The sequence below is a fragment of the Passer montanus genome, unplaced genomic scaffold (assembly GCF_014805655.1).
Source record: "Passer montanus isolate IOZ18808 unplaced genomic scaffold, ASM1480565v1 scaffold29, whole genome shotgun sequence".
Taxonomy (NCBI): Eukaryota; Metazoa; Chordata; class Aves; order Passeriformes; family Passeridae; genus Passer; species Passer montanus.
In genome coordinates, this window is record NW_024367596.1 from 1510583 (window position 1) to 1536625 (window position 26043).

At 51.7% G+C, this 26043-nt stretch overlaps 1 protein-coding gene across 1 annotated transcript in view; it reads left to right on the forward strand.

Annotated features, from left to right (window-relative positions):
• The first annotated feature begins 6875 nt into the window (after positions 1–6875).
• Positions 6876–26043, forward strand: part of LOC120504345 (schwannomin-interacting protein 1-like) — a 34555-nt gene continuing 15387 nt past the window's right edge. Inside the window, exons 1-2 of the mRNA XM_039713758.1 lie at positions 6876–7175; positions 7207–7371. Coding sequence (XP_039569692.1) covers positions 6993–7175; positions 7207–7371 — 348 coding nt within the window. The 5' untranslated portion in view covers positions 6876–6992. The remainder of the gene's footprint in view (positions 7176–7206; positions 7372–26043) is intronic.

Sequence of the window (26043 nt, forward strand, 5' to 3'; positions counted from 1 at the left end):
CCAGGAGGGGACAGCCGGGGGGATTTGGGATCTTATCCCAGGGAACAGGGACAGGAGGAGAGGGAACGGCCTCAGGCTGGGCCAGGAGATGACATCAGCAGGAATTTCCCCATGGAAAGATTGTTAAACACTGGAAGGTCTGCCCAGGGAGGTTTGGAGTCCCCACCCCTGGAGGTGTCCCAGGAATTCCTGGATGTGGCACTCAGAGCTCTGGGCTGGGGACAAGGAGGGGGTCAGGCCCAGGTGGGATGATCTTGGAGATCTTTTCCAACATAAATAATTCCATGATTCTGTGACTTTGGGGCTGCCCCATGGATGCAGCACCCCAGGTTTGGGGGATGACTGCAGGGAGATGCTCGAGGAGGCCACCAGAAATGGGTCAGAGGTCTCTGTGACACCTTCCCAAAACCAGCTCTTGGAATCCCAGAATCATTGGGCAAAAGGAATCTCAGAATCATTGAGCAAAAGGAATCCCAGAATCATTAAGGAAAGAGGAATCCCCAGAATCATTAACAAGAAAGAATCCTAGAATCATTAACAAAAAGGAATCCCAGAAGCATTTAGGTTGGAAAAGCCCTCCCAGCCCATCAAATGTGACCTTTTCATCTCCCCCAAAGCAGGAGGGGAGCCAAGGAAACATCCAGGGAACGCTGTGGGCATCCCAGGGACCACCCCACACACCCTGCACCACCTCTGGCAAAGCAAGGAGAGGAAAACTGGGGAGGAGAAGGCAGCGCAGGGAGTCTGGGCCTGGCCCTGAGATTTAGAATAAAACCCAGAGGTTAAACCCAGAACAGTTTGCTCAGAGCCTGATTGTTGAGCTGTGCTGGTCCGATGGCTCCTTGGCAGGGCTGATTGAGGACCTCAGGAGCCACCAGGGAACAGCAAAGCTGAGCCACAGCCCGATGGGAACGGGAACGGGATGGGAAGGGGCAGAAACAGCGAAGGAGAATTGTCCCTGACTGGAACCCAGAATCGGCAGCAGCTGCTGGCTCAAAATTCCCTGGTAATGGAACGGATTGCTGGGGTTTGATCCCCTCTTTGAAGCAGGAATTCCTTTTGCAGCCGGAATTGCACCTTCCCCTCTCCTGGTTCGCTCCAGGCTTTGGCTGCTCTAGGCTGGGATTAATTATCTGTAACCTGACTCAACCCTGAGCTGGGCTCAGACGGTGCTGACAGGGAGGGGCATCCTGGTGACCGGGAGGAATAGCCAAATTTTAGCTTTCCAAACCATTTTCTGTGCCTCTCCTTCAGCTGACCTGGACGAAAAATGATTCACTGTAAAATTTCTGCAGTCCCAGGAAATGTACAATCCTCAGCCCTAAGTCAGGCAGCGAGCTGGACCGGCAGGATGCAACAAAACCTTGGGGGAAATTCCTGAATTTTGGTTTTTGCTCCAAACATTCCCAGCTTCAGGCAGGTGGGATGAATCCTGCTGGATCCTGCTGAGCTGAGCACGCTTCTGTTGGACTCCAGCCCCTCCCAGTGACAACCAGAGGCCCCCAAGGTGATTAACACACTCCTTAATTAAGCTAAGACTTCCTTTAGGGGCTGATTCCTCTCTGCCCAAAGGATCAGGAGGAATTTTGGGGGAGAAATGCTGCAAAAGCTTCTGTGCACACGCTGGGATTCGGGAGTTAATGCATTTAGAGGAGGCAACATAAATATTAAGATTCAGCAGGGCTCTGTGGATTCATGCATTTGAAATATTCCAGCTATTTCCCTGCTCGCATTCCTTACCCACGTGCCTTCCAAAGCACTTTATTAAAGGGCATTTTTTTTCCCCCTAGCCTTGATGGTTACAAGGAATTCCAGAGGCTGTTGGACAGATAAGGAGATTCCTGTTGTTCACTCCAAGGATTTTGCTGGCCCTCCTGAGCTTCCGGGCTGGGACAGGCACGGGGGAAGCAGCTCCATCCTGGAATGGTTTCAGCACAGCTTGGACAGGGCTGGGAGCAATCTGGGATAGGGAAAAGTGTCCCTGCCCATGGATAGGGAATGGCATGAGCTTTAAGGTCCTTTCCAACCCATTCCAGGATTTTAGAATTCATCCCAGAGCAAATAATTCAGAGGAAAACCAGTCTGTGCAGGAGCAGCTCTTTCATCCTACAATTATTCCAAAGGAAAAGAGACAACGTGGACTTTGGGAGTGTTTTAGGGTGTGGGGAAAACTTCTGGGAGGGAGGGAAGCCCTGGCAGGGGTGGAGCCATCCCAGCAAGCATCAAATCCCACTTTGGAAACAGGGGCTGCCCGAGCCCAAAGTGCTGAGCCTGGCGTGAAAGGGATTATTTTGGGATGCTGCCCTTGTCCCCTCCTGTGCCACCAGAAGGGCTCTGTGGCAGTGCCATCGCTCAGAGCCCTGCTGTGATTGCCCTCCCCCTCTGAAGTAAGCAAAGGATTAATGGGCTAAATTTAATTTGCTAAATTTAAAGAGTTAAACCTGCAAATCCAAGCACTAGGAGAACAGTGCCCACAAGGGCAGGAATGCCGTGCCATGGCACCCCTGTGCCCTGCAGCTTCCTGAGGGAGGATGCAGCATTCCAGAGGGGAATGCAGCCCCGTGGATCCTGTCCCTGCCCCCGCGGGAGCTGCAGGTGAGTCCCCACCGTGCCTATTCTTTAATTAATTGGCCTTAATTTGGCATTTCGGGGTGGGCTGCTGGAATCTCAGGGATGCACAGGGCTGGAAAACCTGGGGCAGGGCAACATCCCAGTGCTCCTGACCCCAAAGGCAGGGATTGGCATCCTGGTTCTCCTGACCCCATGGGCAGGGATTGGCATCCCAGTGCTCCTGACCCCATGGGCAGGGATTGGCATCCCAGTGCTCCTGACCCCAAAGGCAGGGATTGGCATCCCAGTGCTCCTGACCCCAAAGGCAGGGACTGGCATCCCAGTGCTCCTGATCCCAAAGGCAGGGACTGGCATCCCAGTGCTCCTGACCCCAAAAACAAAGATTGGGCATCCCAGTGCTCCTGGTCCCAAAAACAAAGATTGGGCATCCTGGTTCTCCTGACCCCAAAGGCAGGGATTGGGATAACAGGAGTGCAAAGGGACTGCAAGATGTTACGGGGTTTTTGGAGAGGAGACAACTTTTCTGTATGGATAAACTGCAGAATATTCCACTCTCCCAGAGCAGTGCAAAGGGACTGCAAGATGTTACGGGGTTTTTGGAGAGGAGACAACTTTTCTGTAGGATAAGCTGTAGAATATTCCACTCTGCCAGAGTATTTATCCCAGAATCATCAAATCATAGAATTCCAGAGTGGTTTGGGCTGGAAAGGACCTTCAAGCTGATCCAGTTCCAATCCCATGGGCAGGGGCACCTTCCCCTCTCCCAGCTGAACTCTGGCAGCTTTTTCCTGCCCGTGGAATGAACAAACCCCAGGAATGCTCACAGCAGGAAAAGGAAACGTGCCCTGATCTCAGAGCAGTCCTTTTCCTTTCGGGAAAGGGAAACTCTTTGTGTTCAGAGGAAACTTCCCTTTCCTGCTTTATCCCAGCATGTTTTTATCCCAGCATCATTTCCCTGGCAAATCCCACCTGGATTTGGGATTAGGGACAGTGCTCAGCTCTCTGTGGGAGTCAGTTCAAGGAAAAAACCCCAAACCCCAGATTTTAAAGTAAAAACAGAATTTGGGAGCTCTGGGTGGACATGAGGGTGTTGGGATAAAGACCCAGCTGGCAGAAACATTCCCATATTTAGGCATTTATGGTGCTTTAAGGGAGGTTGTGATTTCCCTGATTTCCTCCTTCTCTGACCCAAAAACTTCTGCAGTGTAGCAGGAAAGAACACAAGAAACCCATTTTAGAATGGGGTTACAGCAGTGCCAAAATAGAAAAATCAAATCCATTTAAATCTTATGATAATCAGCAAACTGCCTTTGAACAAACACCAGGAAGAGAATAAAAATCTGGTTTTTGTGATAGATTTCTGCCTCAGAATCAACCCCACAACTCTTGTTTGTATTAAACCTCCTTTGCACTGAATAAAAGAGCTGTGAGCCAGGTTCTTTCATCTCCAAGGGTTTGTGTTCACACCCTTGAAAATTCCTACAAATCCCAGGTTTTCCATGGTGTTGGAAAAGGGTTTGTGGAAGAGAGAAATGCCATTTGTGCAGCAAGAGCTGGCTCCTTCCTGAGCAGGTCGAGCAGAAATATGTTCCCTGTGTATAATTAGAAGTGAGGAGGGTTTACTACGAGGTCAGAAATTATTGGATCTGTCTGCAGTGGAGGAAAAAAAAAAAAAAAGGAAACTTGGAAAAATGGGTGATGTGTTAAACCTTGTAAGAAAACAAATTTGTCTGAGGACAGGGCAGCAGGGAGGGATTTGCAAGGACTGGCACCTTAAAGCATGAATGGAGTGAAGGCTGAAGCAGCTTTATCCCACTAAAACGGGAAAATTTGGATTGGGAAGTGCCTGCCACTGGTTTAATGATATTCCACATTCCACACTGGGAAATTCAGGGAGAGGGAAGCGCTCCTGTCCTCCACAAAACATTATCAGTGCACTCGTGATGAAGGGAAGAAAGTTCCCCAGCGAAGATCCCATAAATCAAACTGTCGCCAGCCTGGGAGCAGTGAGGCAGCTCCTCCTTTGCTCAGCAAAAAATCCCTTCTGAGGCTGGTGGTGATGTGAAACCAGCCCCAAATAAAGAACTGCACCACACAAACTGTGTCAAATGCCACCCCCTCCCAACCTTGTGGTGAAACCTCTTCCCCAAGCAATTCATCTCCAGGATTTTGCTCCTTCCTGCCATTTGCTGGGATTATTTTTAAAACTGCACTCTGCAGTTCCTGATTTTCTGGAGTTTCAGCCACCAGGCAGCTGGGGAGGGAAGCAGGGATCAGCTGGGAACAGGGAGGGATTCAGCTGCTCCTGGGGGTCAGGAGAGAAAATTGGGATAATCCGGGCTGAGCACCTGGAGGAGACACCTCAAGGGAAAGGTTAATCCCAAATAAACCCTGTGATATTCCCTGTGGATCCCGGCCCCTTTATCCCTCCAAAGCCCTGCCTGGGGGTCAGAGTCTCCTCCAGAAAAGCTGGAGAGGGATTTTTAACCAAGGCAGAGCGAGGGGGAATGGCTTCCCACTGCCACAGGGACCTTGGGAAGGAATTCCTCCCTCTGGGGAGGGCTGGGATGGAACCCCAGAGAAGCTGTGGCTGCCCCTGGATCCCTGGAAGTGTCCAGGGCCAGGCTGGATGGGGCTTGGAGCAGCCTGGGACAGGGACAAGATGACTCTGAAGATGAGTTTGAATTCTCCCAGCCCACAGGGAGAGGAGGGGATGGCTCCAGGGCACTGAAACCTGTTCCCAGTATTTGTCCCGTGTGATGTCGGTGGGGTTGGGTACTCCCAGGGCTGTCGGGATGCCCCTCCCTGGAGGGGGATGAGGGGTCAGACCCGGCACAGGAGACCCCTCCCCTCCTCCTGCCCAGAAGGAGCAGCTCAGCAGCCCCAGGAGTTCCCTTCTCCCTCTCATCCCTCAGGAATTCCTGCCCATTCAGGCCGTGGGGAACCTCGCAGGGGGATTGCCCCTGAGCTGTGCCCACTCCCCGGGTGTCTGTGCCATGGCCACCTCCCCACCCTGCACAACCTTTCATTTTTAACCCCCCGTGCTGCTCTTGGGGTAGAGTTCATTTCCCCCACCCCAGGACGGGCTGGAATTATATTTTGGATTTGTGCTGGAGGCAGAGTGGGTAACACAGAGAGGTTTTGATTCTCGTGGGTGACCTCAAGGGTGTTTCTCACACAGAACCCTGCCCCAACATCAGCTCCTAACCCGATGCAGTGTTTCAATGCTCCAGTTAAGGGTGGCTGGTTCTCCCCTGGCCCTGAAGTGCCCCTGCACACCCAGAGGGTCGGATTGCAGGAGCAGAGGGCAGCTGGCTGCTGCCACATCTCCACACCCTGCAAGCTCCTGATCCGTGGGATTGATGCTTCCCATTTCACCACAGAGCCTTAAAAGGTCTCCTTGCCGTGGAGTTGGGAATGGGAACATTTGCGTGTTAAACTTGGCTTCGGTGACCCAGAATGCAGAAACTAGATTAGTTTTTTTTAGCGGAGTTATTTATAGGAGACTCTTAACGAGTTACTTTAAATTACTTTTAAAGAAGGAAGGAAAGGGAGAGGGTGGCAGGAGGGATGTGTTGTGTGTCCCTGTGGTCCCTCGGGGCCTGGGAGGGAGGATGTCACTCTTTGTCACTTGCTGTGACTCCCTGCAGTCACCCACAGCCCCACACAGAGACAGTGCCACCTCCTCCCAAACCCAGCCATAACAGCCCTGCAGCAGCCCCTGCTCCCCTCTGGCCTCTCTCCAGCAGCTCCACATCCTCTGGAGCCCCCAGAGCTGGGGCAGCTCTGCAGGTGGGGTCTCACCTGAGCGGGCAGAGGGGCAGAATCCCCCTCCCGGGCTGCCCCCGCTGGGATCAGCCTGGCACAGGGGGGTTTGGGGCTGTCAGTGCCTGTGCCCGGGTCAGGCTGAGCTTCTCTTCCACCACCACCCCAAACCCCTTCCCTCCGGGCTGCTGTGATCCATTCCCTTACCAGCCTGGATTTATGCTTGGGATCGCTTGGGATGGTCCCGACCCAACAGCCGTGGGAATAAAGAGTAACACTTAAATATAAATTTTTTTTGTGTAACAAAAAAATAGTTACAATAGCTACCACGACAACATCAGCTAATACCTCAGCTCTAATTTTCAAAAATAAAGCCAAACCGAGGATAATCGAGCAGAATCCCAGGAGCACGGGGTTTTCTGCCCGCCGGAGCGGCGTTTCCTCGCCGCCAGCCGGCGTTTCCCGCAGCTCCCGAGCGGCGGAGCCGGAGCCCGGCCCCGCTCCGCCCCCGCCCGCTCCGCCCGGGGCCGCCCCGGCTCCGGAGCGCGGGGGCGGCCCCGGGCCGGCGCTTCCCGTGCCCGCCGGGCAGCGCGCTCCGGGCATCCCTGACGCGGCCGCCCTCCGCTTCTCTCCGGCAGGATTCCCGGGAGGATGGCATGGATTTAGGCAGCGACGCCGGCAGCAGCCGCTCCAGCTCGGAATCCAACTCCAGCAAAGCCACGCCGTGCTCGGAGGGCAAGTCCTCGCCGTCCCCCGGCAGCCTGGACCTGGCGGCGCTGGGCGACTCGGAGGAGGAGGAGGAGGAAGAGGAGGAGGACGGGGGGTCCCCGCCGTGCCCGGCCGCCCATGGGCGCCGCCGCGGCCCCGCGGCCGCCGCTGCCGCCCCGCTCGGACCCCGCGCGGCGGCGGAGCGCCGGGGCGCGGCCCCCCCGGGACCCGCAGCCCCCGGCCATGGACTGGGCAGCCCTGGAGAGGCACCTGGCCGGGCTGCAGTGCCGCGAGCAGGAGCGCAAGGCGCGGGCCAGCCCCGCCTCGGTGAGTGGGGAGCGCGGCGGGGCGCGGATGGGGCGCGGAGCGGGGTGCGGGGGTCCCGCCTGGAGGGAGGCTGCCCGGCTGGCGGATCCCGCGGGAGGATGTGCGGCTGCTGGAGAGAGGCCAGAGGAGGCCGTGGAGATGCTCCAGGGCTGGAGCCCCTCTGCCCTGGAGCCAGGCTGGCAGAGCTGGGGGGCCTCACCTGGAGAGGAGAAGGATCCAGGGAGAGCTCAGAGCCTGGAGGGGCTCCAGGGGAGCTGGAGGGGGACTGGGGACAAGGATGGAGGGACAGGACACAGGGAATGGCTTTAAGCTGCAGGATGGTGGATTTAGATTGGGTTTTGGGAAGGAATTTTTCCCTGTGAGGGTGGGCAGGCCCTGGCACAGGGTGCCCAGAGCAGCTGGGGCTGCCCCTGGATCCCTGGCAGTGCCCAAGGCCAGGCTGGACAGGGCTTGGAGCACCTGGGACAGCGGAAGGTGTCCCTGCCATGGCAGGGAATGAGATGACTTTTAAGGTCCCTTCCATCCCAAAACATTCCATGATTCTCCAACTTTCCCGGAGCATCCTTGGGCCCTGGTGGGGCTGGTTCCCTGCAGCTCCAGGCATGTGGCAGGGCTGGTGTCCCCGGCAGGAGCCTGGTGCCACCACCAGGCTGTCTCAGAGCTGGGTCCCTTGGAGAGGCCAGGGAATATCAGCTTTTCCCAGGCTGGGAGCAGTGCCAGCCTGGCGCTGGGTGCTCTCCTTTCCTGAGGGAAAGAACCTTCCCAAGGCCCTGCTGTCAGCCACAACGAGCCCCCGGTGCTGTTTTACAGAAACCCCTGTAAATCGGGGCCTGATCCCATTATCAGGGCGATTTGGGAATTGCACAGAACTTCTGAGCTGCAGTGATGAGAGGGGAAGGAGCACTGCAGCCAGCGGTGACACGGCAGGGCTGAGGCTCTTCCATAATGCATGAATTCCAAAGGAATGCTCCGAACCTCTCTGCAAGCTCTGCAGGAGCCTTTGGATGCCTGAGGAACGCCGTGTGCCTCGCCAGCCGTGCCCCGTGGCCTTGCCTCTGGCACACATGATTTTTTTCCATGATTTTTTTGTTGTTTAAAAGGCATTCCATGCCCTAACTTCCTGTGAAGTCACCTCGCTCGGGGAGGTGGGGATTTCCCCCTGAATCCTTGAATTACAACTAATTGGTGACAAATCTGGGTGGGTGCTGGGCAGGATGAGTAAGCTGAGGGATGAGTGGGACTGCTGCCATGCAGGGATGCTTTTTTCCAAAGCCTGAACACCGGAGCCTCAGAGCCTTGAGGAACTGACAGGTAACAGCTTTAATTACAGTCATTTGTGCAGCAACTCAGCCTGGAAAAAAGGAAAAAAAAAAACACCAAAAAGAAAAAAAAACCCACCTCATTTTTGTGGTTTGGGAGCAGATTTCTCCAGCATTATCTGGTCAGCTCTGCTGGCACTGCTGGAAACTCTTTGCCTCCAGGCATGAGCTTAACCAGGTGAGCTGTCACCTAAGGAATTCTACCCCTGTCAGGGTTTTCCTCCTCCATCCTCCCATTCCCTCCTGCAGGCTCAGAGGCCCTGGAAGGAATTCAGGCTGCCTCACGCCCTGACTTGTCCCGTGCAGAGCTGGGCTGGGAGCTTTGCTGTGCAGATCCAGGGCTGGAATGGCCTGGATGGACCCCCAGAGGAGCCCAGGGCATGCAGAGCATCTCCAGGGGTGGCACTGAGCTGCAGCTCTCCTCCCTCCCAGGAGCTGGGGTTTGCCACCCTGCAGATGTGACTTGCCCAGTGCTTGTGGCCCTGGAGAGACTTTGCTCAGCTCCCCAGCTGTCCTGGAGGCACCTTTGCTCCAGGATTCCCCTTCCCTTGGCTCCCAGGGGTGAGGAGGAGGAAGAGGTGTTCCAGCTCTGCTCCTTCCCCCCGGGATCAAAGGGAAGGGCTGCTGGGAAGGGACATTTCCCCTGCTGGCTGGCTGGGATGGGACATTTCCCCTCCTGGCTGGCTGGGAAGGGACATTTCCCCTGCTGGCCGGCTGGGAAGGGACATTTCCCCTGCTGGCCGGCTGGGATGGGACATTTCCCCTGCTGGCCGGCTGGGAAGGGACATTTCCCCTGCTGGCCGGCTGGGAAGGGACATTTCGCCTGCTGGCCGGCCCTCATGGGACATTTCCCCTGCTGGCCGGCTGGGAAGGGCTCTTTGGTGTCCCCATGGCACCTCCTGTCCCTCCCTGGCCGTGTCTGTGCGCACCCAGTGTCCCACGAGCTGCATGACCCCAAAACCTCCCAGGCTGAAGTGAAAACCCCTGGTTTTATTTTTGTTTCCCCGCCCCTGACATTTCCCCGCGGTTCAGTGTTTATAAGGAGCCCTTGCCTTGCCCTGCTGGAAGCCCAAGTGTTTGTAAACATGGAGAGGAGGCAGGCAGGGAGCAAAAGCAGGGAATTGCTCTGGGCTGCTCCTTCTGCCTGCTGGAAAGGCCAGGAAAAGGGGGACTCCAGGGCTCGGGGAATCGGGGTGCGTGTGGAAGCAGCTCGGACTGGAAGCGTCTCCTCGGCTGCTTGCTGCTCCCAGAGATCCAGAGACATGTTTGACTGAGATTATTTTATTAAGGTGATTTATTAAAATTATTAAAATCGAGGTTTTTCTGCTGTCAGGACCTGGTTTTCTTGGGGTTTGCCATGTCCCAGGGGAAGGCAGGGCAGGGGACAGCAGTGACCCTGCAGGGGCAGGTGCTGCTCCCTGGTCCTGCTCCTCTCCCTGGGGTCCCTGCCTGCTCCATCCCACAGACATGGAAAAAGCTTCCAAAATTAAATATATAAGTCAAATATATAAATATATAAGTATATAAGTCAAATATGTAAATATATCTTCATTAAATATACAAATATAAATACAATATTTATATAAATATAATAAAACTCACAATTGAATATATAGATAAATATGAATATTGAATATATAAATAAAATTAAATATATAAATATAGCTTTATTACATATATACATATAAGTTCCAAAAGTAAATATATAAATAAAACTATATAAATGCATATCTATATAAATATATATAAATAATAAAACTAAGACTATAAATGTGCAGTTTAATGTTAATGATTATAAAGGTGTAGTTTAATAGTTAAATGTGCAGTTTATGTTAAAGTCTATAATACCACATAGTACAAAACTTGAAGTTTAAAGTTTTAAAATATAGTAATATATGTGAAACAAGATTAAAATTTTAACACAGAAACTAGTCCTTCTTAACCTTCTTCTACACCTTCTTCTTCATAAGTTTAAGTAATATTATGTAATTAAGTAAAAAAAAACATATTACAAAACACAAATAATTAGTTAAGTTAAAGAAAAAAATAAAAATAAAGATAAAATAATTTAAACATCATTTCTTAATGAAACAATTTATCCTTAAAAAATCTCATAAAAAGAAATACATCACCGTTTTTACCTTGTTCGAATAGAATACTGTAACACACAACTTCTAAAAGTGTAACATAAATAAAAACAAACAAACGTCTCAGTCCAAGCAGAAGATGCCACGTCACCAGGACTGTGCAGAGGGACAGGGCCGTGCTGGCTCGCAGGAGAAGGGAATTCCCAAATTCCCACCCTGAGGCAGCCCAGCAGCTTTAGGAGTTTCCAGGCAGGGGGCTGGGCTGGAATGCAGGGAGGGCTGGAGAGCTGCAGGGCAGGGAAGGGTTAATTGAGGAGGGACCTTGGTGACATCCCTGGCTGCAGGATGTGCCCTGAGTGCTGCAAAGGCTGGGAAGGGAACATGGGTGATGCCAGTGCCTGGGCAGGGCTGCTGGGCAGCTTCCAGGGGTGCGAGGCCAGGCTGCCGACAGGCTGGGGGTGCCCCAAAACTCCTACCAGGAAATTTGGGAAGGTTTTGGAGCTTCTGCTTGGCTCTGGCAGCCCCTCTGCCGAGAGGAGCAGAGTTCCAGCGGGGTGGGATGGCCCTGGATGGATCCATGTCCATCCTGGATATCCCATACCCACGGGCAGGGTGCTCTGAGGGTGGGATGACAGCAGGGGCCAGGTGGGCAGGTGTGGTCTAGAAATGGAGAATATTCCTGTCTTTCTGCCCCAAAAAGGGTGAAATGACTGGTTTTGGAGCTGGATTGAGTGGACGAGGTCCCTCCAAGCCTGGTGGGCTGCGTTAGGTGACTCTGGAGTTTTCTGAACTCTACCCAAGAGGAGAAGCCTCTTTCCTGAAGGCGCTTGGAGCTCAGAAGGCTCATATGGAGATGCTTGGCTCAATCTCCTCACCCAGCTGCAGGAAGCCACCCCCTCCCATTTTTTTTTTTTCCATTTGTCCTCCTTTCCTGTACTCCTGGCTGCATCCAAAGTGGTACCAAATGTGCCACGGGGTGATTTATGGCCCTGAGGAGCCGTGGAGGTGCCGGGGAAGCGGCGAGGCTCCGCTTGCTGTGTCTCTAATGGCTCGAATCAAATCCAAATCAGCCTTAATGGCTTTAATATTCCTCCCATTGCCTCTCCGAGGATAATTACAATCAATAGGAGGGATTGGCTGGGAAGAATATCTGCAAATTCTGGAGTCAATTAGAGAAACACTGGCAGGAGGGGAGGTGGCTCAGGCAGACTCGGCCGTGACAGGCTGGGCAGGGAGGGAGGGATGGAATTGCCCAAGGAATTTTGCTGCCCACAAGGCTTAGTGCAGGCAGTGCTGCTGAAAGCTCATCCCTGCAGCTTCCAGGAGCTTTCTGGATGGGGAAGGATGTGCTGGATTTTATCTTTCCATCCCTGGAACACTCCTGCCTGTGCTGAGACAGACCGATGGTGGTTAGCCCGTTCCTGTGGCGGTGAATCCAAGGAATCACACGTCTGTCCAGACACTTGGACTCCTGCATTTCCAGTGCTTCAGGGAGTTACATTTGTGTCTTTCCGTGGGCTGCTGATCCTCCAGGCTGTGCTGAGCCTCTGGAGGTGGGCATGGTGCTCCTCGGAGCTGTCCCATCCCGGCTGCCACGGAGCGACCCTGGAAGGCAGCAGGGAGCACCCAGAGCCCTGAGCTCACCCTGGGGAGGGTGGAAAAGCCTCAGGTCTGTGTTTGAAAGCAGCTGGGAACCTCCTGGAAGTGTTCAAAAAGTGTGGAAGTGGCACTTGGGGACGTGGTTTAACAGGGAAGACGATGGTGGTGGATTCAATTTTGGATCTGATGGTCTTAGAGGGCATTGCCAATCTTAACGATTCTGTGGAAAGACTTCAGGGTTAACCCAGGATATTCCAGAAGATGCAGGATGGAATTTAGCATGGGCCATGTGAATACCTCTTTCTTGCCTGTGTCACTCTGAAAATGTGAAACGAATTCAAAGCATGGGCTAAAATCTTGAAATTATTTCATCATTGGCCATGGGCAGGAATCTGATTTTCATGGATCAGAGCAGCCAGAATGGAGGGAGGAATGTATGGAGCAGCTTGGCACGAGGGAGGAGAGACATGGAGCCAACAGGTGCTTGTTCAAGCCACGTGGGAGTGTTGGTGTAGCAGGATTTTTGGGAATGGGGGCTGGGATCCAGCCCAGACCTTTGGTGTAAAGCCTTGAACCACCTTGGAGTGCTGGCCCAGACACTCAGGGAGCAAATACTGGCTTGGAGGTTGGCAGTGGGCTGGTTCTCACTGCAAATGAGCCTTCATTGATGGATAAAAATGTGAGCTCCCTCCTCCCCAGGGTTGTGATGATGTCTGGGATGGGAGCAGGGAACAGCCAGGGATTAATGCCTGGAAGGAATTTCTCCAGCCAGGAGCTGTCAGGGTGGGAATTTCTGCTTGCAGGAAATTGCATTTCTGTCATTGCTCAGCCAGACCTTTGCTGTCCATCTGACAGCTCCTGTCCCTGCTGGATCTGAGCACCAAACTCCTTCCCAGGCAGCTGGAAAAGGGAACTCCATCATCAGGGAGCTTCTCCAGGGCAATTAATTTGCTGTGAGGCTTTGACATGGAAAACAAACCTTCTGAGTGTGGACAAAGCTGTAACTGTGCGTTGTTCCAGTGCCCTGGGGCGGGATGAGCTGCAGGAATGCTCCATCCCTGCTCCTGGTGGCTCAGGAGAGCCCTGGACTTTGGCCACCTCGCACCCAGCTCAAAGGTTGGCTGCGAGATTGCTGGTCCTGCCCAAGTGAGCAGTGCCATTCCCTGGGAAAACATCCCGAGGGATTTTGGAGCTGCCTGGTGGGAATTCCATAGATTGGAAGGATGAGCCTTTGCTGCTTCCCAAACCTGGCCAGGCAAAACTCCCAGGATTAAAAATCCTGAGGAAAAACTCGATTCCCATCACTGCTGCTGAGCCTTTCCTCAAAGGAAGTGCCATCCCCCTCCCATAACAGCCTTGGATTCTGCCTTGGATTCTGCCTGGATGGATGATTCTTCTTCATCCCAGTGCTGCCACAATGTGAATTCCTCCAGGTGATGGAGCCCAGTCGGTTGGTGAGTGAATGTTTCCTGTGGAAAAGCTGGAAAAGTTGGATTTTTCTAGCACTAATTGCCATGCAGGCAGCAGTGAATGTCCCTTTAATGTGATGCTAAGGGATCATTGTTGTGATCTGGCTCTGTAAAACCTCTGTAAATTTATTGTAAATGAGTATTTTTGGTGTTTGGGACTCACAAGTAGGAAATCCAAAACATTTCCAAGGAGAGGAGTGACCCTTTATGCCAAGCAAAATTTGGAATATTTCAGAACAGTGTTTTTACTTTTTTTTAATAGAGAGATTCTAGAGCCTTGCACCCCTCCTCTAATTCTTCAAATTCCCACTTGAACCCAAGTGTCTCAGGTTGGAATAGCAGCAGGCAGCAGGAATTTTGATTTCCCAGGATAATAATTATGTACTTAGGCAAATATTCCGTGCTTATTAAGTGGGATAAATGCAAGGCAGGGGGGGTTTCATTCTCACAACTGCCCTGTGCTGTGCAAAACCTGTTATTTTCCCTGTGGATGGAGAGGATGGATGTGGGATGGGGTGTCTGGAACACCTGGAATTGTAGAAAATCCAGATGAACATGGAGGGAGAAATTGTAGGCAGAGAATATTTAAAACCAGACAAAAAAGAGTTTATTCTGTGCAACCCAAACCATGCCGAAGATCTGCTGAGGAGCACTGGAAAACCAGGATTGTGCTGACCCCAAAATGCCAGGGACCTCAGGGATGTTCTAATTATTCTAAATGATTTAAATATCGTTTAAGTATTTAAAGATTTGTTTAAATATTCTAAATAACATTCCGAATGTCCCCCACACCCTCACAGACTTTGTTTCTGAGAGCAGCAGGCTTGCCTTAGCAGTGATAAGAACTGTAGGAATTGTGATTTATTTCCTTCTTCCTCTCTGCCTGGATTTAAGGTGGTTTGGATTTAACTGGTTGGAAAAGCAGGTGCAGCACTTGATTGTTTTATAAAGTTTGTGTAGAAACTGTGAAGAAATTGCTGAAAGCATCATTACTCCTACTCCTAACAGCAAAAAATCAGGAAAATCAATATCAGGGACATAAATTTGTGTCCCCATCTCCTCAGGAGGTGCTGCAGCCCAAAGGAGCTTCAAGGGAGCATCAGATTTAGTGGGGAAAATGGACTTTTTGGAGGAGAAAACCTTTTGTAAGGATATATAAAATCCCAGTGTAATTCAGCAAAGATGGGTGTAATCCCCATGGAGAGGAAATGTGATTTCCCAGCTTCTCCCAATGTCTCACTGTAGGTATTAATTTAATTTTATAAAAATGAAGCTGTTTGAGATAATCCCATCATGTGCCCAGTTCAATGTTTTCCAAGGCTGGCCAGGGAGATCCAGGAATTCCTGTGGGATTCTGGGCACAGCAATACTGCTGAGGGGGCAGAGAAAAGCAGAATTTGGTGTGTTCAGGCTCCTCAATCCCAAATAATTCTGCTTTTGTGTAGGAATTTCTTCAGTTAGAACTAAAAAGATTTAAAAATCTCTCTTCCAGCTCTGGCTCTGAAATCAATCCTGCTCCCATGGACTCAGTGGGAAATGATTTTCCCTCTTCCAATTATCCTTTCACATGAGGTGCTCCATAATTCCTCTTTCCCTGGAGCTTTTCCAGCTCTTCCAAGCCTTTGGATCATTTTGGGGCACCTCATCTTTCCCTGGGGAGCCGTTTGCGTCACCAGAGTGGGAGATTTTATTTATAGCCCCCATCTGGGAGTGCAGCTCGGTGATCTATAGATCTCCTGTAATGAGAAAATCACACCCAGGGCCCTTTATTCCTGCTGCTCCTCTGGAAATCCGAGAGGAAATAGGATTTTCAAGGAAAGAGAAGTGCCAGGCTGAGATTTAATCCCCTCTATGGTGAGGCAATGTTAAAAAATAAAAGAGAACTCTATTAAAGTGCTGGATTCTTTATGCACACAAAAGCTGCTGGTGTGTGTGGCCCCTGGGGAATCCAAATGCTTTTAGTGAGTTATTAAAAATTGAATCCAAACTTTTTATTCCGTGTAATTCCTATATTGGATTTATTAAAGAGGGATTTGGGGAAATAGCAGCATTCTGTACCAGGGTCATCCTCTGCTCTGGCTGCTTGGCCTGGCAGGTGTTTGATCATCAGCTGCTCTTTGGAGTTCAGACAAAAATAATTGTGGGAATCATTTTTCCATGTGGAATTCTCAGTGTTCTGCATTTGCATGAATGCATAATATAACCAAGCTCTTAGCATTTTTCCTGGCTCATCCCAGCTGCTCTTTCCTTTCTTCTGCTGCTTTCTCATCTATTATTTCTTGGTTTAAAAGCAGAAAGGCAACTTTCAGCTGGGCCCCACAAAGATCCAAGAGGCCTTTTCCTGAGAGGAACATTCCCAGCCTGGCATTTCCCTAGGCTGGCCTGGGAGCTGCAGGGAGCAGCAGGGACACATCCTGCTGGAAAAACTCCTCCAGGACCTTTTCCAAGGGTCTGTTTCTGGGAAGGGCAGAGTAGGTGAAAATCAGGACATGCTCCTGAAAATCATATATACAGCCTTGACCCCCTGTTCTCCTGGAATTTCTTGGAATCCATCCTCAAGTGGACAAATTGCCTGATATTTCCATATATTAATTATATTTAAATGGCTCAAAGCAGAGGCTCAGAGCTCAGCCAGCCCTTCTCCCTGCTCAGAAGCTACAGGAATTGTGCCTGTTCCCAGGAAATACCAGTCCAGGCTGTCCATAAATCACATGGATGAGGGCTTCCCACATTTTACACCTGTTCCCATGTGCCATATTCCACAGAAATAAATATATTTTGCAAGATGAGTTTGGCAGTGCTGCTCCTGGGCTGTTCCCCAAACCATCCCTCTGGCATGGAGCAGAAATGTGTTATTCCCAGGAAACCGAGCTGCTGTTCTGGGATAGCTCTGTTGCCCATTCCCAATCCCTCCTTCCTCGTTATCCCTACATTTCATACTCCTGGAATGACTGGGATGTACAACTCAGGAGAGGGGCTGGAGAGCTCCAAAAGGAATTCCAGAGGCTTCCACAGCTTGCTGGGGGAGTGCTGGGGGCCTTTTGGGAATTCTGGAGCCTTTTGGGAGTGCTGGGATTTCTGGAGGCCTTTGGGAACACTGGAGGCTTTTGGGAATTCTGGAGGCTTTTGGGAGTGCTGGGAGTTCTGGAGGCCTTTGGGAGCTCTGGAGGCCTTTGGGACCACTATAGGCCTTTGGGAATTCTGGAGGCCTTTGGGAACACTGGAGGCTTTTGGGAATTCTGAGGGTCTTTGGGAACAGTGGAGGTTTTTGGGAATGCTGGAGGCCTTTTGGAGCTCTGGGGCCCTTTGAAAATTCCAGGGGCCTTTGGGAACTCTGGCCCTTTTGGGAATGCTGGAGACCTGTGGGAGCTCTGTGCCCTTTGGGAATGCTGGAGGTCTTTGGGAGCTCTGGGCCCTTTGGGAATTCCTCGGCCCTTTGGGAGCTCTGTGCCCTTTGGGAGCTCTGGAGGTCTTTGGGAATGCTGGAGGCCTTTGGGAATGCTGGAGGCCTTTGGGAACGCTGGAGACCTTTGGGAATGCTGGAGGCCTTTGGGAATTCTGGGAGCCTTTGGGAGCTCGGGAGCCTTTGGGAGCTCTGGAGCCCTTTGGGAACACTGGACGGGGCCCTTTGGGAGCTCTGGAGCCCTTTGGGAATGCTGGAGCCCTTTGGGAACACTGGAGCCCTTTGGGAGCTCTGGGCCCTTTGGGAATGCTGGAGCCCTTTGGGAACACTGGAAGGCCTTTGGGAGCTCTGGAGCCCTTTGGGAATGCTGGAGGCCTTTGGGAATTCTGGGAGCCTTTGGGAGCTCGGGGCCCTTTGGGAGCTCGGGGCCCTTTGGGAGCTCGGGGCCCTTTGGGAGCTCGGGGCCCTTTGGGAGCTCGGGGCCCTTTGGGAGCTCGGGGCCCTTTGGGAGCTCGGGGCCCTTTGGGAGCTCGGGGCCCTTTGGGAGCTCGGGGCCCTTTGGGAGCTCGGGGCCCTTTGGGAATGCTGGAGGCCTTTGGGAATGCTGGAGCCCTTTGGGATCTCAGGAGCTCAGCCAGCGCTGCCCAGCGGATCCCACACTCCGCTCAAGGCCCCGTGAATGGCTTTCAGTGACTCTGGGGTTTGTGGGTTTGTCTTGGCCCAAGTCAAACCAGAAGCAAACGGGAATATTTGGAGGCCTGGGTCCAACCTTTCCGTGCCCTGATCCCCGAGGGAATCCCAGGGATGAGGTGTCAGCGAGGCCGCAGCTGCAGCTTTAGAAGAGGATTTTGGTTGTTACAGGAATGGATGTGGAGGGAAATCTGTAAGCTTGTAGCTGGTGGGGAAATAACAGTTTCCTGGAAAAGAAACTTTCCCTGGGGAAAGGCACCAGGAGTATCCCTGTGCTACTGTTCCCAGCATGGAGATGAAAATTCCTTGGAGAAGCTGAGCGCTCCTGTGCTCCCCACACAGCAGGGAGATTTACATTGTCCTTCCGAGCTGGAATTCCCTGCTGTAGCACCCAGTCTTCCCATTGCCATTGCTACCTCAGGTTTTAGCTTTTATACTTTTCAGATTCTGAAATAAGACTTCATAACCTAAAGTTATAATTAGACAACTCCAGTATGCAAATGGAGCAGAGCTGAGCCCAGGGAGAGACCCCGGCAGCGCTCGTGCATTTTGGGGCCATTTGGGTTCATCCTGGGGGCAGCCCTGGCTGGGCTCTGGTGCTGCCCAAGGTGCATCCATGGAGGAGATCCTTGAATCAATCCCTGCTTTATTCTGGAACTCTGGCCAGCCTCTGCTCTAGGGCAGCCTGCACAAGACATCACCACCTCCTTTCCTTCCCATTTCTCAGGGATTTGGTGCCCCCCATTCCCTTTCTCCACTGTCTCCTGAAAATCCAGCTGGTTCCAGAGCCAGGCTCTGCTCCAGCCCAGCCTAAGCCCCGCTTTCCTTCCCAATCCCTCTGCTGTCCTGTGGCTCCATCTCAAAATAAAACTGCAGCTCACACCTTGGTGCCCATCCCAGTGAATCCTCTGCCTTTCCTGGGAATTCCTGCCACCAGGAACTCCATGGCTCAACTCAAAGGCTCAATCTGATGGTGTCAATGGAAAAAAAAAAAAATCCTAAATCCAACCTCTAATGACCCCTCCCGTGCCTGTCTGTAAAAACTGGCCCAATTCCAGCAGACACCTTCAAATGAACCAGCCTGGATCTCCATCCTGGGGAAAGATTCCAGGAAAAGCTGCAGGCTGCCAGAGCAAGAAAAGAATGCCTGAGGTAGAACAGGAGAGGGAAAAAAAAGGAGATTTAAGAGACCAGAGTTGTTTTCTTGCTCTTATATGGTGCTGCTGTGCCACCAGCAGCTCCCTCGCTCCATGACTAATGAGGCTCAGCTGGGATCCACCCTTGCTTATCCTGTTATTTTTAGCTTTTTTCAGCCTCCTGCTCGCTGTGCCTGCCCTGTCTTACTTGAATTACTGAGTCTGCACTCTCAGTGGCTGTCCAGAGAGGAGCAGGAACAGGATTTCTCATCCCTGAGGGAATTGTTTTTGGAGCTGGCAGTGACACCCAGTGAGAAGGAATCACCTTTGTGAGACAGGCAGCTGCAGACAAGAGGATTCATTTTTTTCCTTTCTCTCAGTGACCCTGGGGCTGGGAGGCAAGCTCCAAAAATCATCTTTACATCCAGTTCTCAAAGGCTGGAAATGGAAAATTATCCTGAAGGAAGAGCAGGGCTTTGATCAGCCTGGAGAGCAGGGACTCCATGGAAAAATAGCTGGAAATGGAAAATTATCCTGAAGGAAGAGCAGGGAGAGCAGGGACTCCATGGAAATGCCACTGGGGTGGGAGCAGGTACAGAAATCCCACATCCTCTCCTTAGCAACCATTAAGTTCCTGGTCTGGGGCCAAAAGCCATTTCTGGATGGAATCTGAAACCTTTGAATTGTGGCAGGATCCCTGGAATTGCAGGCTGGCCGTGCAGGCAGAGGGAACAGAGCCGATTTAAATCCTGGCGATTCATTAATTCATTAATTAATCCTGAGTGCCCAGTGTGCTGCACCTGCACTTATCCAGCCCCAAAAACCAGGCTGGGTTTGTTCCATCCTTCCCAAAATCCCTGATCCCAGCAGGGTTTGAACCTCTCGGATTTGGGGACCCTTTGGTGCATATTTAAAGAAGGCCCCTCAAAAAGAGTGGATTTCTGCCAAAAACTTTGGAGTTACGGGCATCAGCCTTCAGAGCTGAGGGAAAAATCCCCTTCTATTTTTGTCCTGACCATGACTCAGAGGAAGATTTGTCCCTGCAAAGTCACTCCTTTTTTGAGGAGGCATTTAAAGGCCGCTGCTGTCACCTGTTTGGCTCAGGATATTCCTATTTTTGGTGTTTGGCTCAGTTTAAAAACACATTTTTTCATTCCATATCCACTTTGTAGCGTGCTGTGTTTATTTTTTTTTTTTCAGCCTGCAAGTCCAGTCCTGGGCTTTTGCCACCCCTTTTGCAATTACAATTACAAAATAAAGCCATAAAGAAATGAGGCCTCTCAGCTGTTGCCACCAGGAAGCACAAAGGGAATAGAAAAGGATGGATGGGCTGGAAGGGATAGCAGTGGGATAATCCCATTGCCGTTCCCAGATTCTGCCCTCTGGCTCAGTGCTTTATTTCTAATTAATAACCTGATTTTTGTTGTTGGCTGAATGCAGGTGCAGCACACTGGACACACCACACTCAGGACTAATAAACGAATGAATCCCCTGGATCTAAATCAGCTTGGGCTTCCCTGAACCTGCAGTTCCAGGGGTTTTGCCACAATTCAAAGGGTTTTTTATTCCATCCAGAAATATTCCCCTGAGCAGTCACTGAAGTGTTGAGTAGGGGACGTGGAATTTCTGTTTGTGCTCCAAATCCAGCAAGGTTTCCAAATAATTCCTGCTATCCCACCCTGTCCTTCATCCTCAGGGAAAATCCCTTGTTGGGCCATTTTTCCCCTCTTGGAAAAATCCATTAATTCCTCTCTGCTGCTGTTTCAATGGGGCTGGAGGGGGCAAATTTGTGTTTTTCAAATCTCTTTGCAAATATTGCAAATTTATATTGGAAAAATGAAAACCAACCAAATAAATGGGAGAGGAGGCATAGGGAAATTTGGCTGGACAAGCCTGGATGTGCTGCCCATGGATTTGAGCAGGACTGATAAAAAATCCTAAATTTGTTATCAGAGATCAGATGAGGGTGTTCCTTATGGGTCACTTTAATGATTTTGGTTTATTCTGGATCAATACAGCTGAGACTTTTTCCAGATGGGTTTGGGAGGGGATGGGTGCTGCCAGCACCCATGAGTGCAGCCCAGGCTGGAGCAGAAAATGGGATTTGGAGGCGGAGTTTGTTCCCTGGAGGGTGTGATGCCCCGGCTGGCAGTGCCAGGCTGCTCCTGGCAGAGGCATAGGGATGAGCTGGGGCACAGCAGCTGCAGGCAGGGACACCCTGTGCTCCTCTGCACGGGGAATTCTGTGGGGACAGCTGTCCCTGCTCTGGGGTGGGTCAGGTTTGCTTGGATCAGCTCAGGCAGATCCCACCCAGCCCAATCCCTCTGTTTTCCTGCAGTGCCAGCTCTGCACTGTCTGTGTGTGCCAGCCAAAACTGGGGAAAATCGTTGGATTTATACAAATCCTCTCCCAAACTGTGCTGCAGAGTGAGGAATTTGTGGATTTATTGATGCTCAGATAAAACCTGATTTTTCCTGCTGGTGTGCTCCATAGATCCTGCACACTGGGAATGCTGCATTTCCAAAAGAACTGTTGATTCTTAACAATAGAAATAAATCAAATTGCAAGGAGGCAGCTGGAGCTTCTCTGTGCTGTCTCCCCACACTCCTGAAGTGCTGGAGATAAATTGATGGAGACAGGGAATGGTTTGGGTGGGAAGGAATTTAAAGGTTATCCCGTCCCAATCCCTGCCACAGGGACACCTGCAGCTATCCCAGGCTGCTCCAAGCCCTGCCCAGCCTGACCCTGGACACTCCCAGGGATGGTGAATCCTGAGGAAAATCCATTATAGGGCCTCACAGGGAAGAATTTCTTCCCCGTATCCTATTTAACCTCTGGCAGTGGAGCCATTCCCTGGGTCCTGTCCCTCCATCCCTGTCCCCAGTCCCTCTCCAGCTCTCCTGGAGCCCTTCAGGCCCTGGCAGGGCTCTGAGCTCTCCTGGATCCTTCCCTTCCCCATTCCCAGCAGTGAATCCTTGCTGGGCTCAGCCCTCACCATCAGAGCTCCTGGAAATTCCCTTTTAAGCACTTCTGATCCAGCTTTAGAAATTGTCCTGCTGCAAACGAAGCCTGTGTGGTACCACTGATCCTTCCTGGATGGCTTCCATGGAAAAATCTGCTTGTTTTCCATATGTTTGGTGGCTTTTATATCACTGGAGAGTTATAAATACTTGGGTGGCTTAAATGAGTCCCTGCAATTCCCTGTGAAGTGTTTGGATCAGGATGGGGAATTGCTGTACCCTTCTGCTCCAGGCTTTTAGGGAAGGGAAAATCCTGGTTGGGGTGTGTGTTTTTATCCCAAACCCATCTCTGGTGCTGCAGGTAGGGCTGTAGAGGTGCTGCTTGTCAAGGACTCCAGAAAGTTCCAGGGAAGTTAAAAAAGGCTTGGAAAAGGGAAGGACATTGGGTCCTTAACCTGCTGGAGGTTTATTCCCACCTGGAGCAGAGCAACACATCCAAAATGAGGGAAAAGCCCTGGCATCACCTTCCTTCGGTAAAACAGGAATAGTGCAGGGCATTATCCATGGATGTAATCCAAACAAATACTCCCCTTTCCAACAGATGTCGAGTATTAACTGATTAAAAATAATCGCTTTTTTCTTTATTTTTCTTGCTGGATTTAAACCCAGGGAAAGCTTAACTGGGCTTAAAGAGGAGCTAAATCCCTCACTCCCAGGAAATCATCAGCAAATAGAGCTGAAATCCCGGGATGCTGGATATAATTCCTGCTGCCATACAAGCTTGGAGTGCTTGGGAAGCCTTTGGGAGCCAGCAGGAGCATCCTGGAGTGCTGGGGGCTGGGTCCCTGTCCCTCCTTCTGATGGGTGTTTTCCCTGAGGATCATCATCCCAGAGGGTCCCATGGGCTGGAGCCCCTCTGGAGCCGGGCTGGGAGAGCTGGGAATGTTCCCCTGGAGAGGAGAAGGATCCAGGAGAGCTCAGAGCCCTGCCAGGGCCTGAAGGGGCTCCAGGAGAGCTGCAGAGGGACTGGGGACAAGGATGGAGGGACAGGAGCCAGGGAATGGCTCCACTGCCAGGGTTAGGTGGGATATCAGGAAGGAATTCCTGGCTGGGAGGGGAAATGGGTTTTCCCAAGGATGCCCCTGGATCCCTGGCAGTGCCCAAGGCACTGGGCACTGGGACAGGGGAAGGTTTCCCTGCCCATGGCAGGGGTGGGGCTGGATGGGCTTTAAATTCCTTCCCACCCAAGCCATTCCTGGATCCTGCAATTCTCTAAAATCTGAGATTAAACATTCCCAGCTCTTGAACTCCTCCCTGATTTTCACCTGCTCCACGCTCCAGCTGCGTATTTATTTTAGGATTTGAAAAAAAAAAATTAAAAAATCACTTATTGAGCCTGGCTTTTGTATCAGCGGGGTGGGTTGGCCAACACCAGCCTGGAAAATAAACCTTCCCACCTGATAAGGCCCTGTGGGTATGCCTGTGGGCAGGAAAACATTCCTGGTGTGTCCAGCAGGAATTCCGTGTCTGGGCTGCCTTGCTGCTGCTCCTGCTTCTTTCCCTTCCCATTCCAAAGGTTTGTGGGTGAAGCCCTTGTGGCTGGGGGGGATCAGAGCACGACTCGAGTGTGTAAAAATAAACGTGGGAAATGCCAAAAACGCCGGGAAAAGGGCTGGATGTGGCTTTGCTGTGAGTAATAACCCGGCATCCTTCCCTCCCTCCCTCCCTCCCTCCCTCCTTCCCACGGCTCGGCACCGGGAATGGGAGGGATCGCCTCCCTGGCCGCCTTTATCCCTTTGAAGGAGCGTTTTCCCAGGGGGAATGGGGATGGGAGAGCCGATAACCTCCCCGTGCTCCTCCCTCCGCCCTGTTAATGATTTCCTTGGAGCTGGGGCAGCCAGGAAAGCAGAAAGCCTGGGAATTCCCTGGGACAAGGCAAAGAATAGAAAAAAAAAACCCTAAAAATACAAGCCCAAAAGGAGAAATTCTCTCTTTCCTCCCAGAATTGGGGATACCAGATGTTTCCTCCTTCTGTAGAGGAAAATAATTTTTATTTTTCTAATATTTTTCTATAATTTCTAATATTTCCTCTATAATTTCCTCCTGCAGAGGAATAATTAAGGCAATTCCACTGTCTCACCGGCACAATTTGAGTGTCTGCTGAAGCTGAGGTTTCTCTCCCTGCGTGTCTGAGGGCAGGGATGTGCTGCCTGTGCCATGGATTGAATTCCCGTGTCCTGAGGCCCCGTGGGCATGCAGGAATCAGGCCTGGCTCACTCCTGGTGCCCCCCTCACCTGCAGGGCACGCCCTGCCCGGAGCAGCACCTTCCCAATCCCCCTGGACTGGGAGCCCAGCCCTGGTTTGGAGGGCAGGGTTTCACACCTCAGCCCCTCTGGGGATGCTCTCCAGGGATTCCCGGGCCACACATTCCCAATCCACAGCTGGTTTGGGGAAAGCTTTGGGAAAACTTGTCTGGATCACCTCCCAAGTGCTATCTGACACCTTAAATTAGGGGTGCCTCGTTAGGAAATGCAGACCAGGCAGGGCAGGCACCCCTGGGTTTGTTTTCCCAGTGAAAGGGGCGGGTGGGGGTCCCAGGAGCTGTCCCTGGATTGTGGCTCTGTGGGAAGCAGCAGCCCGTGCTCATCCTCATCCAAAGGCATCGCTGCCTCCGGCTGACCCAGCTGGAAAGCTGCCAGGAGCCTTTCCCTCATTTAATCCTCTCAGCTTTAATCGTTACCTGCCTGCCCACTCCTTCCTTCCTGCCGGGCAGTGCCGATGGGGCTGGAGCAGGGGAGCAAGCCCAGAGTCAGGGATAATTCCTGGCCTTTCCCACCTCCTTCCTGGCCTTTCCCACCTCTGGAGGAAATACAGAGTCAGGGATAATTCCTGGCCTTTCCCACCTCCTTCCAGGCCTTTCCCACCTCTGGAGCAAGCCCAGAGTCAGGGATAATTCCTGGCCTTTCCCACCTCCTTCCAGGCCTTTCCCACCTCTGGAGCAAACCCAGAGTCAGGGATAATTCCTGGCCTTTCCCACCTCCTTCCAGGCCTTTCCCACCTCTGGAACAAACCCAGAGTCAGGGATAATTCCCGGCCTTTCCCACCTCCGTGGCTGGCTCCATGTCCTTGGGCAGAGCCTGCCTGGGAGCAGGTGCTGCAGCAGGTGAACCTGGCTCTCTCTGGGATTATTTTTCTACATTTTTTTTTATTCCTGGGGGATCCATTCCAGCCCTGGGAATGGGGAGGGTGGCACCAAGCTTTGGGTCACTGCTGGACCTTCTCCGTTCCCAGCAGTGAATCCTTGCTGGGCTCAGACTCACCATCAGCTCCTCAAAATTCCCTTTTGAGCACTTCTCATCCAGCTTTAGAAATTGTCCCACTGAAAATGAATCTGTGTGGTACCATTGAGGGGAGGGATTGGGAGTTTTCCTTGTGATGCACAGAATAAATGGAATTTGAGTTGATGTAATACATGGAGCCACTTTTAGCTTGCCACAGATCCTTTTCCAAACAAAGCCAAGGTTATGCAGCAAATTGCAGAGTGGGGATGGTTTATTTGGATGGATTTTTATTTTGATGTCTGCATGAATGGGATTCTCTGCAGATCCAGGAAAAACCAAGGATGACTTCATGCTCTCTTAAAAATTCATGCAGAATATATTAATTTTTTTCTTTTTAAATGAAGTGTCTTTATTTATTTTTTTTAAGCTCTGCTGCTGCAGGGGAGAGAGGTCTGGGGGAGGAGGGTCTGGGGGCTGTCTCCATCCGTGCCCCAGCTGCACAGGGACTCCAGGGATTCTCCATCCATCCTCCCACAGCTGCTCCAGCCTGTCTGTGCTGGTGGGAAGCTGGGAGAGCTGGGGCAGGGTGATGATCCCACAAAGGCTTTTTTTTTTTCTAGAGGCACATCTGGTGTGGGGGAATCAAATCCGAGCTGCCCTGAGCAAGTGTTCCTGGATTTAGTCATGTGAATCCCTGAGCAGCTGGGCCTAGGAGCAGGATGAATCC